Source organism: Ipomoea triloba, chromosome 7, assembly GCF_003576645.1.
Source record: "Ipomoea triloba cultivar NCNSP0323 chromosome 7, ASM357664v1".
Classification (NCBI taxonomy): Eukaryota; Viridiplantae; Streptophyta; class Magnoliopsida; order Solanales; family Convolvulaceae; genus Ipomoea; species Ipomoea triloba.
Genome location: NC_044922.1, coordinates 9,666,657 through 9,681,078, shown reverse-complemented (window position 1 = coordinate 9,681,078; position 14,422 = coordinate 9,666,657). Strand labels below are relative to the sequence as shown.

Genomic DNA, 14,422 nt, shown 5'->3' with positions numbered 1-14,422 from the left:
GGGGGGGGGGGGGGGGGGGGGGGGGGGGGGGGGGGGGGGGGGGGGGGGGGGGGGGGGGGGGGGGGGGGGGGGGGGGGGGGGGGGGGGGGGGGGGGGGGGGGGGGGGGGGGGGGGGGGGGGGGGGGGGGGGGGGGGGGGGGGGGGGGGAATAGGACAATTAAACCAATACCAACATCCTTATTCACTTCAATTCGTATGAACAAAGTGACTCAAGACAAAATCTGTGTTTTGTTATACTAATATATCTGTTCCCGGGACAACAGATGTGGGGAATATATTTTGCATACTCGAACATATCTTTTAGATTAGATAACAAAACTTGCTCTGTGTCGACATATTCTTTAGCTCTAATGACTGCAAAATAGAAAGTAATTTTCCCCTGAATGCCCACCATATGTCAACTCTCTGGCTAAAGGAAACCATGGCAGCAACATCTTCATCACCGTCGTAACAGTTTCCAACTCTGAATGAGGAGGGCAACCCAATGAATAATAATTTGAAGCGGCTTTAGGCCTGCAAGTCTTTGTTTGAATTCCACCCAGGGGATGATTTAGCGATACCACTCTCCACTAAATGACCACCTCCTTTTTCGGCACTTATCAGGGGATCGGATTCACTTTCCTTAGCCTTCAATTGCACATGATTATCACAGTCAGTTTTACACTACAGAACCCGGAGGTGGTGAATGCATGGAATAGCAGTTCCATACACCAAAACCCTACCTAATTGGATACTTGTTATATGTTGGAAACACACTAGCTATATGATGGATGGAGTAAAATGCAAATAGTTAAGTACCTGAGACACCTGCACTGAAGCTTCACTAGACTTTTGCTGGTTCTCAATTGTGCAATAATATGAATAGAGTATCATTCCAACCACTGCAATAAAGATCCCTAGAATGTTTCGCCAGCTGAAAGGGTCACGAAGGAGAACATATCCAAAGGCTAAAACAAGGCAAGTTTTCAGATGTCCTAAGACTTGGTAGGTGACAGGAGATGTCTTGCCAATTACAAGAAAAGTACTGAAGTTCACAGAAACTGATATTAAGCATGATAGAACAATGAATGCCTGCCATGAAAGCTAAGAGTTAATGGGTTTTGCAGTAATTAACAAACAAGGGAGAATGAATTAATCCTCACCAGTACTTTCGGTGTGTAGTTGAAAGCAAATACATTTTTATTTGTCAAAAGTCCATCTAAAAAGGGTCCAGTTACGAACAGTGTAATTGCTTGATATGGGCAAGATTGATACAGAAGCTGTGTAGATGAAACCTTGAACTTCTTCTGGATGGTATTAGTCATCTGGGCGAGATGGGTTAAGATACCCAAATAAGACGCAGGAAACAAAAGGACATTTAAGATGAACGACTCAACTTCTAATTTCTGCAAAATATCATATGCTAGATAGAGAAATATCAGGGATGCAAAAAACAAGCAAATTAAATGAAAGCCATTCCTCCTGAGGATACAATCTGTGCAATGCACGTCGTAACAATTGCAAGCAGAGATAAAATAGAACCCAGCAAGTTGAGCTGTAGATCAGTCACTGTTGCAATTCCAACACCAAAGAGAAGGACAACCAGTGCAACCTGGACCTTCCTACTGCAAATCATGGTCCAGAAAGTATTAACAGGCTAGCTTACTACTGAAGAACAAAAGATTAGATCAGATGTGTCCAAGTATATACAAGCAATTTCATAAAATGCATACGTGATTCTATAAAGAAAAAATATAGCGGTTTAGGGTTTAGCTTAATGGTAAGCTGCACTCCTTTCCAAGTAGTAGTAGACCTAGGGTTGAGTCCCAATAACCCTACCCCCACCCCTAATTTGATGTGCCAAAATAAAATAAAGAAAATATATTAATAAAAGACTCCACCTGAACTTTTTCCTGAAGAATAGAGTCTCCAGAAGAACTGTACAAGGGATGATTGCCAATTTTGTCATCTACAATGTTAATCCATGTGAGGAATAAGTCAGACAAACTACATTTTAAATAAAAACAAAAAACAAAACTCAAGTCTAAATGCATTACCATGGCAGAAATGAAGGGCTAGTATACACCTAATGGGGGTGGGGAGCTTAAAAAATCATTAAGGAAAACTAAGGATACATGAATCAAAATAAAGCCATTGCTCGCAAGAAAATAAAGCAACCACTCAGTCATATCTTTCCAGAGAGAAAAGAACTAGACTCTCTGAAATAGCATGTGATTGCTAGTAACACCATTCCTAGACGTTTTGAAATCTAGTACCTATGCAATTCAGTAAACTGTTGAAATATGAAACCATTCTAGCAAGACAGAAATAAAGAAGAAATAATTTACCTGATAAAAGCCAACAGAATTGAACCCCAGACTTAGATTGAGAAGGCCAATGGACGTCCCATTCAGTATTCCAAACCCCATGACAGCTCGTGGATCAAAAGGCTTGTGCTCAAACAATTTCATCCATAATGCCACATGAAGGGAACAAAATGTAACCAGAAGATGCCAACTCGTCAAAGTTGTAGCTGAGAAAATAAGATAAGATATTAGGAGAAAACTTGGGCAAATTTAAGTTAATTTTAACCATTCTAAGCTCTTTTCTGGCTGATCATTTGAAATTTATCTAAAACACAAGATCCCCCAAGAAAATGGGATTCCACGATCCTCAAATTAAAAATGTCAGAACTATCACATTTCTGAATCAAACCATTATTTTAATGCCTCCAATTTATTTCTGAAAACACACCAGAAGGCGACATACATAAAATCAAATGAAGCAAGTTTCAAGCAAAAACAACCAACTTATGATGAAACAAAATAAAACAAAAATAACAAGCTTTGTGGCAGAAATATCTACATATCCATTCTCATATAATGATTGGCAAGAAGCCAAGAACTATTTACTAGTCAAAAACAAAACTATTGCATTCATCATAAAGTGGCAAATACAAGAAACTCACCAAATGTGAAACCAAGGGTGCTGATAAGGGCCTTGTTGCAAATCACAATAGAGACAGAAGATACCACCGACAAGCTGAGTGCCCCAATTGTCCCCAGCTGAAACCGCTGGCCTTCGCTCATTTTCGCACCCACTTTTCCAATCTCCAGTCTCAAAACCTACAGATCACACACACACACACGCATCACAACTCCGCCACTCCCACATCAATCACGCAATTCAAACCACCGTAATATTTCACTCTCAATCACGTAAGAACCAAAACTCTGCACCACACTAAACCAGCTTAGCTCCGGGAAAATGAACACTTAACGGGGAAAAAAACACAAAAAAACACGAATAACACCGCAATTACAATACATAATACGCGAATGCAATTACCACTTCATTGCAAAAATAAAAATAAAAATAAACAAAATCAAATTCACACCAGTTCTGCTCCGTGAAAACCCTAGATCTGCTACTTCAGGTCCAACTCCAGATATTATATCATATATTATGTGTATGTGAGCACAAACATGCATGTATATATACACATATTTCTGTGTATACATAGAGAAAGAAAGAGAAACATAGTATAGAACCTGTAGGACATAGGATCCTTGAGAAATTAATGATATGCAGCTATCAGATTTAGCAATTTTTTATGGAATAAAAATGGTAATGTGAAAAATATCATAAGCTCAATGGAATAAACAGGTCTCACTTTGTTTTGTTCTTTTTTTTTTAATGAAGAAATTAGTAATATTGCTTGAGGGTGTATACTAATAAATTTTGATTTTTGTATAATAATTTGTAAATTGGTAAGAATCTAAATTATATTGGATGTAGAATTTTATATATATATATATATATATATATATATATATGATCATATACGGTAATAGGTTGCATGTAAAAGATGGAAGTTTAATCTCAGCTCTTGATCTAAAATCAACTGTCTAGATTGAAAAAAACTTTTTAAAAAATGCGGTGACATTATGGTAATTTGTATAAGTTCAACACTTTGTGCGTAGTTTTATAACTTAAGGTCCGTATGTTTAATACTTAAATGTGTCAATTTCTAGTTTAAGGTGCATCAGTTTAAAACTTAAGGTGCGTTGTTTTATGACTTAAAATTGGGAGTTTTATAGCTTAAGGTCCATCATTTTTCTAGTTTAATTTGAGACAGTTGATCATTTGCATACAAGTTGGCAAGAATTGCGTTTTTTAAATAATTTTTCTTGATTTGAACCACTAATCTAGATTAGATCAACGGTTCAAATCTCACCCCATCTTTCACTTGGGAGATTCTTTGTGTGTGTGTGTGTGTGTGTGTGTATATACATGGATAGCAATTTCAATCCGCCCCATGAATATCCACCCGAATCCCCCCCGCATGGGTCGCGTTTTTTTGGGTGATAGTGGATGGTGGATCGGGGTGGATCTTTAAAAAGTAAACCCGCGGTGGGTCAGGTTGGATTCCGGTTCTATGTACAAAACCCGCCTAAAACCCCACCCGACCCACCATGTGTGTATGTATATATATAATATAGTAACATAAGTACTAGTATGTAGTTTATTATAAAAGTTTCTATAACTTTTGATAACTTTTTACTATTTTTATATTTAATCTACTAAGTTTAGTTTTAAAAATTAACAATTTAGTTATTATAATTAGATATTTTTATTGTTTTTTGTTTTAGTATAATTAATGAATTTTTTTATTTTATTATGTGTAAGTAATTTAAATATTAATTTTTGAAAAAAAAATTATAAGATGATAAGTGGTGTGTATCCGTAGTGGGCACCTGCATCTGGTGGGGGTGGGGGTGGGTGGAAAAAATAGAAGGTGGGTCGGGTGATGGATGTAACCCTCCGCGACCCACACCCGACCCATTGCCATCCCTATATATATATATATATATACATATATATATATATATGTATTTATGTATATATATGTATATATATATGTGTATATATATATGTATATATATATATATATGTAGATATATATGTATATATATATATATATGTACATATATGTATATATACATATATATATGTAGATATATATGTATATATACATATATGTATGTAGATATATATGTATATATATATGTACATATATGTACATATATATGTTATATACATATATGTATGTAGATATATATGTATATATATATGTACATATATGTACATACATATATATCTACATACATATATGTATATAACATATATATGTACATATATGTACATATATGTACATATATATGTACATTAAATACTTCACCAATATCTTATGGATATTGAACAATTCAAAAAAGATTTTGTTGAAGAAACACTCTTCAAAAATTTCAAAGAATGATGGATGAATTTTTTAAGGACTGTTATGACTTTACTTGTATCTATATAGATGATATACTTGTTTTTTCAAAAACTAAAGAAGAGCATAGAGCTCATCTTTATACTATTTTTACTATTTTTGAAAAATATGGACTTATTGTTTCTAAAAAGAAAATGGAACTTTGCAAAAACCATATTTCTTTTTTAGGGGCTGAGATAGGAGAAGGTACTATTAAACTTCAACCACATATCTCTAGGAAGATACTTGAATTTCCAGATAAACTTGAAAACTTAAAACAATTACAATCCTTTTTAGGATTAGTAAATTATACTAGACCTTATTTTAAAGATCTTGCAAAACTCACTACACCACTTTATAACAAATCACAAACTAAAGGTTATAGAAACTTTAATGATCAAGACATTAAGATTGTTCAACAAATAAAAGAAAAAATTCAACAACTTGAACCTATGGCATTGCCATTAGATTCAGATTACTTAATAGTACAAACTGATGGAAGTAAAGATGGATGGGGAGGAATACTTATTAAGAAACCAACTGAATACTCTCCTAAATCTACTGAAAAACTCTGCAGATACACTTCTGGTGTATTTAAAGAAAAAGGATACTTAACTTCTATGGATTATGAATTACTTGCTATTATTTATGTCCTAGAAAAATTTGCACTTTTTATACTTTCAAGAAAATTTTTTACTATAAGGACAGATTGCAAGTCCATAGTAAAGTTTGCAGATACTAAAAATGAAAGGAAACTTACAGCAAACAGATGGCTCAAATTCAGAGAATTTGTGCTAACTAGAGGTTTCCATATTAAATGGGAACATACTAAAGGAAAAGATAATAGACTTGCTGATATCCTTTCCAGAAACATTTTAGATTACAAACTTTATGATCCTCCATAGATTATTTTAACAATTTGTCTAAGTTTTGCAGAACTTTTCTAGACTTTACTATGGAGAAAACTTTCAAGGTGGACAGATATGAACTTGCTGTTATTTCCGAAAGGAATCAATTCAAAACTCCACTTCGTGAGAAACTTACTGAAGAAGAACAATGCTTAGTTGACAATATTTGGAGCTTGTCAACTATAGCCCAATCTTCCGGAAGGAAGGTTACTTGCGTAAACTACTTAATCCAACTATTGGTCTCTGAAAGGCATAAGACCAAGAAACCATTTACTTGTTATGCACTTTATACTGGCAGGAATGCTGGTTTATACTTGACATGGGAGGAAATGATCATTGAACTTGATGAACTTAAGAAAGATCCAAAATCTGGAAATCCTTTGTATAAAGGATATTACAGTATTGAGGAGGCTACTGCTATGCTAACTCAAAAGTTTGGAAATGACTTTGTTGTTTCTGAACAGATACTTAGGTATAAAGAATACCTAAAACACTTGGATCAGTTCTCTGATCAAGAACTTTTGAAGAACTTAGAAACTGGAGCTTCCAGCTCAAAGAAACTTCAGAGGTTTGAACCTCAAACTCCCAAAAAGAAACTTGAGAATACTTTTTCAGAAGTAATGAAAACTTCCTCGAAACTTAAGGAAAAGGAGATTCCTTCACTTGGAAAGATCCCAACTCCATCTACTTCTCTCAAATCCATTACTTCGCCTTCACTGATCAAGACTCCAGTCTCTCCTGGAGAATGTTCTTTGAAAACTTTTTCTTTACTCCAAGAATGTTTAGCCCAGTTGGCTAATTCAAACATTTCTACTCCTGGAATCTCAGTCTCATGGGATTTCAATTATAACCCTTATAAAACTTGTTCTTTACTTTTCTCAGACTGCCCTGAAAACCAACAATCTGAAGACTTTGAATGTCTATGCAAACTAGAATTTGCCATCAGAAGGGCAAGACTTCTTATTCCTGAGTTTAAAGCCTTTAGATTTCAGGATTATCCAGTTAGCTTTATTACACTTTTAAAGCATGGGTTGATTAGTTCAGCCAATGTTTCACCACTTCATGAATTCTCTGGAATTCTCCCAGAAACTTTGGCAGAAACTTTTGAAACAATCATTCCGGAATTCCCCAAAAAATTTAGACTGGACTTTACTTCTCTTTATCCTGACTTCAAAGAAACTAAACCTTCTTATCATCTGGTTGAAGTTAACTTCCAAAAGATTGATGATGAGTACAAAAGCTTTGAGGTAGAACACCAACAACCTAAAGCTTTGAAACTTGAAGAAACTTTGGAAAAACAACTTGACCAAGCTAGGGCCAAGATACTTGCAGAAAACTTCAACTGGACCAAGTCTAAATTTGCAAACAAAAACATACTCAGAGAAGACTCTCAAGGGAAAATTTACTGTGATCCAAGCATTGCAGCCAGACACTTCTTTCCCTTTGATGTTACTCACTCCAACCCAAGACTTGTCAATTCCTATAGAAGAAGGTTCGAGTCAAGAACCAAGAGAATACTGTCGAGAACTTTGTCTTCTTCCGAATCAGAAGATATGAATATATCTTGAGAAGACAGCATTATTTTACTTTGGTCAAGATAAGGGGGCCTGTCCCTTTCAACTTTACTTTAACTGTACAACTTTTGCTGTAGACTTTTTGACTATAGGGTAAGGAGATAAGATTCCTTATCTTTCTGTCACTTGTACCGAAGATATGAGATAAGATTACATCTTATCTTCGGAAAGTAAATAATGTAGATAGTTGTAGACAGCTGTAAAGGTGGTTCTAGGTTCTTCTTCTCCCCTCTATATAAGGAGAAGCTTGTACATTTGTAAAGATACACAAGAAAAATACCAGAGCAATGAAAAATCCTTTCCAAAAAATACTCTACTTCTAAAAACTTTCTTATTCTCTTTGCAAAACGGATTGCTACTAAGAGGTAATATTACTTAACTTAGATCTCTTTACTTTGTGTTTGTTCTTATTATTATGCTTTATTGTTCTTAATGTTCATATTTAAAAGACGTAAATCTTGTTTGAGCCGAAGCAACCTGTGTAGTCTAAGTTTGTATGTCAGGTAAGAAAAGTACCCAGGTGGGGAAAAGAAAAACCTGAGTTTGAATGCTTAGATGTTGTTAAGGTTGTAGACGGAGGGTCATGGGATCCTTTGGTTAGTAGGTTAGGGATGATAAGGTGAAAATAAAAAGAACAAATCTGATAATAAAGCAATAAAAGTAAGAACAAACATAAACTAAAAAGATCTAAACAAGTAATAAAACTCTTAGTATAACAACCTGTGATGCAAGAGAGAAGAAGAATCTTTAAACCAGAAGGTTTTCTTAAAACTCAAACTTCTTGAAAAACTATTTATCACCATGGATAAAAAACTTATTCAACAATACTTTGGAAGTACTAAAAACTTTTTAACTGAAAAAATACATCAGGAAACTGATGAAATCCATACTTTTTACTTAGACCAAAACTCAGAAACATATTTCGACTACAATATTATTGTACCAAATCATAACTTAATCAAAGAAGGATTAGACAAAATCTTTCCTACTGAAATTTCAAACACAATACTTTCAAAGCTAGAATTTCAAACTTTTCAAGAAACTTTATTTCTAGATTCAATTAAAGAGTCTGTTGGTCAACTTTTTGAAAAACACGAACTGGAACTTAAACTCAAAGAGTTATCTCACTTTGTTATTACTTCAAATCACATATCCAACTTCAGAGGTTTTCTTAGACCTTATGAGGTAAACGCCACTTATCATCTTGGTAATAATCTCCAAATTTTAAACTTTCCTACTTATAATAATCATCATGAAACAGATGATTGGGATAACTTTACTGAAGGAAACTGGAATAACAATAATTATTCCAGTGGACCAGAAACAGACTGAAACTTCCCTTTATAAACCTCTATTAGAGGCATACTCCACTCCTGCGGGAGCCAGCCCCCCCCCCCCTACTTGGTATCAGAGCTTAGACGATTTCTGAGACAAAAGTTTTAATGGAATATACTTATTTTGATACTTTTATTGTCATGAAAAGACAATACAGAGACGTTATAAGACAACTTAAAATATACAGACCTCTTGTTGAAGAGAATCCAAACTTTAGTAAAAAAAATCTTTATGATAGACATTGTTATTATGCTTACAAGCATTTACTTAAAGAAAAAACTTATTTTGAAAAACTTTTTGCAAAAATAACTCATTAGTTATGAAAACCTACTACTTTCCTGAAGATTAAGTTTCTCAAATGAACTTTTTTGAAAGAAAATCAAATTTGAAACTTTATCACAAATATTTTACTTCACAAATGAAACAACATAAACAAGTTTTGAAAAACTTTGACTTTGTTCCAAATAAGGAATTGGATCCTTATTATACACAAACTTTGTTTTACTATACACAGGCAAAAGAAACTGTGAAAGAATTTGAAAATCTTCTTTCAAAAATAATACACTAAAATGCTATACAAAGAAATGATAACAATTTTACAGCTAGAAAACTTAAACTACTTTGAGTTAATGGAAACATTAAAATTTCTCATTAACTATCACAGAGCTCAAACTAAAATATACAAAGAAATAACCACTAACATACCACATGATGACTATTACTATGCTTGTTTACATGAGTATAACTACCACAACTGGATGTATAAAATTTCAGTAAATCTTATGTCAACTTTTATCTACTAGCATGAATTTAAAAGAAATGATAGCAGAATTACAACTAGAACACTTAAATTTAAGATATCCTGAAGCAATTAAAGAACTTAAATCACAGCTGTATCATCATAGAAACTTCTCAAAACTATACAACTTTATCATAAAAGATTATGATGATTACACAGATGACTTTTATTTAGAACACTTCTTAGAATTCCAATACCATTCTTATATGGTAAGAAGAATAGAAAAAATTATTTCTATTATTACTTGTTAATGGAAGACTTAAAAAACAATATTCAATACTTAAAAACTTCTTTTGATAAGATAGAAGAAAGAATAAAAAACTTAACTTTACAAGTGAATACTATGATAGATAAAATAGACTTAATACTTAAAGGAAAACAACCACAACAGACCCCAAAAGAGTTAGAAGAGTTAAATAACTTAAACAAAACAATAGACCAACTTTCTCAAAAGTTTTCACAAATTAAAGTGTCAACTGAAACTAGGCAACTTACAAAAAAGAAACAAACAAACTTCTTAATGTATAATCTTAAAGATTATCAAGAAGAACTAAATAAAAAATGAGGCCCTTTACTGGAACCTCAAGAACTATTTCTGAAGAACCAAGTTCTTCAAGAACCACAACTTTAGACCAAACTACTAGTTCCACATGGGTAGGAAGACTTTTTAGACCAAATCCGAGTATAAATACTCAGATCATAGAACAAATTGTTAATATTGACAGAGATACTGAGGTAATGTCAAATGACTTCATTAATACTTTGAGACCTTCTACTTTGTATAGAACTGGATTCATGCAGAATGACTCTAGTTTAATCAAAACTCATAGATCAGAAATGCTCGAAATTCCAGACGGAAGAGCAGAGACTTTTAGCTTAATGACTGAAGAGAGTATTAAGCAACTTAAACTTAAAAAGATGAATTACGTTCATCTTGGAATGATAACTGTTGTGATCAAAGGATTGATCAGAAAAGAGTATGGAGCTAAAGTACTCATAACTGCTTTAGATACTAGAATTCAAGATTCAACTCAAGCTCAAATGATTGGAGCAATTGAGGTAGACATGAATAATAATGTAGGAGTACATTATTTACTTCCTGATTACACTATTGCTTTAAAAGACATTCACAAATTCCTTTTTCAAATTCAAACTAAAGGATTTGGAAACTTTCAAGGAGCAAACTTGTCAGTAGACATAATTTTCATTGAAAAATTATCTACCCAAGTCTGTCCTAGATACAAAATTAAAATTAACAGTATTGTCAAAACTATTGAATCCAAAGGGATAAAATTCTTTGGACCAAAACCAATCTCATCTTCTCTTTTAGCTGGAGAAGAATGGAAGATTGAAACTTTTGTAACTAAAACCGAAACTTTAAAACCCACTGAAATAACATCTTACTCAGAAGGAAAAAATGGACCTCTATGTCTAAGATTTGGAAACTATGAAGCTTCTGATCAAAAAGATCTAGAAGAAGAAAACTAATGGATTTAACAGAAGAACAAATTCAACAAAAAATTAAACACAGTGAACACTTAATGAACTTACTTAATGAAGAACTGGAAAATAAAGTGGACACAAACATAATTGAAAAACTAAACCAAAATTCAGCAAAAAAAAAGAAATACTTCACCAATATCTTATGGATATTGAACAATTCAAAAAAGATTTTGTTGAAGAAACAAAATCAGAAACTGAACCAATGTCTGTTAAAAACTTTGCAGATATTGAAACAATAAACTCTAGACAAAATGAGGCAACTGCTTCATCACATCCTACTACGTCATATCCCAGAACTAATCCTGAACAAATGAGCTATAATTTGGGACATCCTCCCAGAAGAGCTGTAACTATTTATGACCAAAATAATCCAAACAGAAGAACTTTAGGAAAACAAATGCCTCATGAAGTACAGATACTCAGTAATGAGCCAACTATACTTAATATAACTAGGGTTCATCCACAACTTTTTGATAACTATATTGAACAATGGACTGCACTTATAATAAGAGACTTTGAATCTAAACATCCTTACGTCAATGACGGAGAAGAAATGATTAAAATAGCTGAAAACTATTTAGGCGGAACTGCTAGAGCAGCATGGGAAGCCTTTAAACTAAAATTTCCTGATAAGCTTGCAGAATTAGCAATGCAAGGAAATAGTATACACAACTTTGCTTATCAAATACACACACTTCTCACTAGAAGAGAAGCAAACACTGGCTTAACTATAAGACAAGCTGAAGCCATGAGAGATCTAGAACAAATCCAATTGTATGATTGGCATAAGGTTGTAGATTTCTTAATAGACTTTTTATCACTGGCTTGTACCTCTGGAAACTATTTCTCTAAAGACCTTGGAGAAAGACTTTTTTCAAAACTACCTGGACCTTTAGGAAAAGAAATCCATGATTCTTGGAACTTAATACCTAAAGAAGAACTCTTTGATAACATGGGAACTAGAATTCAACATGTTATTAGTGAACTTAAAACTAGATGTACTTATATACAAATCCAAAGAGACTTAAAACAAAAGAATGTAGGTTTTTGTAAAAATATCTACACTCCACAACAATATGGGAGACATCCTGATGATCCAACTCCCAGAAGACAACCTGCAAAACCTAAAAGAAACTATGTTAAAAGAAAGTATATAAGAAAATCAACTGCTAAAAAACCTTATCTTAATAAAGATAAGCATGTTACTAAGTACAATCCAAACAAAAACTACAAGAAAACAATAACTTGTTATGCTTGTCAAAAACCAGGACACTTATCCTCTGTTTGTCCAAACATAAATAACTTATTTAATGAAGAAGCAAACTTAGTAAACACTATTAATGAAGATATACTTGAAATCACATCAGACATTTCAGATACTTCAGAAATTTGGAGTATATGTTCTTTAGAAGGATTTGAAACTAAAGAAGTTGAAATTCCTGAAGAAGAAGACTCACTTAATATCCTTATGGATAGACTAAATAATTGGAACTATGGAATGTAAACATTCCTGGAAACATAGGTCAGGCAGTGACAACATTTGTTGTCATATCTGTAAATGGTATCCAGCCTTCGACAGAAGATGGAAATGCCAAACTTGTCTTAAACAAATTTGTAATAATTGTATTACAAAAAACTTCAATATACCTATCCCAGAAAATAATACTATACTTAACAATACTCAATGGGAAAACCCAAAAATAAAAACTTTGGAAAACCAAGTAACTACTTTAGAAAACAAAATGGTTAAAATTGAAGAAAAGCTTGAAAAAATACTTGAACTCTTAGAAAAAAGAAAACAAGTAATAACTGAAACTGATCTCAAAATCACTAAGATAACTACTGAAGAACAAAACATAATTAATACTCAAACTGAAAAAACTTGTAACACCAATATACCTTTAATATGTAATAATACAAGGATAACTCAAGTAATTATTCCATCCAAACTTTCAATACATGGAACAGATTTACTTGTTCCAATACTGGTTGATACTGGAGCCACATCTTCAACAATTGATTCCGGAATCTTAGCAGAAACAATCAAACAAAAAACTGTTAAAGTTACTCCTGTCAAATCTACCCAATTTGATGGTATTCAAGTATCTATAGATACTCAACTTAAAAATATACAAGCCAAATTTCAAACTAACTGCAATACTTGGTCAGAATCTTTTTATTGGCCAAAACTTTGGGTAAGGACACTTAAAAATCACAATGTTCCTGTAATTATGGGATTAGATTTTATACTTTATAATAATGGCCAAATGACCATTAACAAAGACTACTTAACTCTTAGTAAGAATTGTTTTCAGATTCCTATTATTTCAAACTTCCCTGCTAAAATTTTTGAAACTAAAATATTAGACTCTTGTAAATGCAATAACAATAAAGATTGTAACTGTATAAACACTGAAGAATTACAAGATTTTCCAGAACATCTAGAAAATCTTGAGGGAATAGAATTAAACTTACACTTAGTAGAAACTACTAATTTCAAAAAAGAACTAAGGGAAAATGACTTAGAAAACTTGGTTAAAAGACTTGAACAAATAGAAATTATAGGAGAAAATCCTGTAAAATTCTGGGAAAAGAATAAGACTGAATGTAAACTTGAAATCATTAACCTAGATATAACTATTAAATCCCAAAACTTTAAATATGGACCTTGGGAACAAGATGAGTTTAAAATGCACATCGACCAACTTTTAAAACTTGGCATTATAACAAGATCAACTTCTAGGCACAGAACTCCTGCTTTTATAGTCCAGAAAGAAGCAGAAAAGAAACGTGGTCAATCCAGAATGGTATTTGACTACAGAAGACTTAATGATAATACTTATGAAGATGGGTATTGTATCCCTGACAAAGATACTTTAATTAACAAAATACAGAATAGAAACTGGTTTTCAAAATTTGACTTAAAATCTGGATTTTGGCAAGTTAGAATGCATCCAGAAAGCATAGAATGGACAGCTTTTTCATGTCCATTAGGACTTTTTGAATGGAA

At 33.0% G+C, this 14,422-nt stretch overlaps 1 protein-coding gene across 2 annotated transcripts; it reads right to left on the bottom strand.

Annotated features, from left to right (window-relative positions):
- Positions 1 to 157: 157 nt before the first annotated feature.
- On the bottom strand, positions 158 to 3,639 carry LOC116025318 (UDP-xylose transporter 3). 2 transcript variants are annotated; one of them, XM_031266527.1, is made up of 8 exons: positions 3,531 to 3,639; positions 2,948 to 3,104; positions 2,328 to 2,512; positions 1,881 to 1,948; positions 1,472 to 1,604; positions 1,143 to 1,304; positions 799 to 1,071; positions 158 to 627 (listed from the first exon to the last, which is right to left on the bottom strand). In XM_031266527.1, the coding sequence occupies exons 2-8, from the start codon at positions 3,066 to 3,068 to the stop codon at positions 508 to 510; spliced, it is 1,062 nt and encodes a 353-aa protein (XP_031122387.1). In that variant the 5' UTR covers positions 3,069 to 3,104; positions 3,531 to 3,639; the 3' UTR covers positions 158 to 507. The 2 variants fall into 2 exon arrangements, with proteins under 2 accessions (XP_031122387.1, XP_031122386.1); XM_031266526.1 differs by lacking the exon at positions 3,531 to 3,639 and adding an exon at positions 3,377 to 3,524.
- Between the last annotated feature and the right edge of the window lie 10,783 nt (positions 3,640 to 14,422).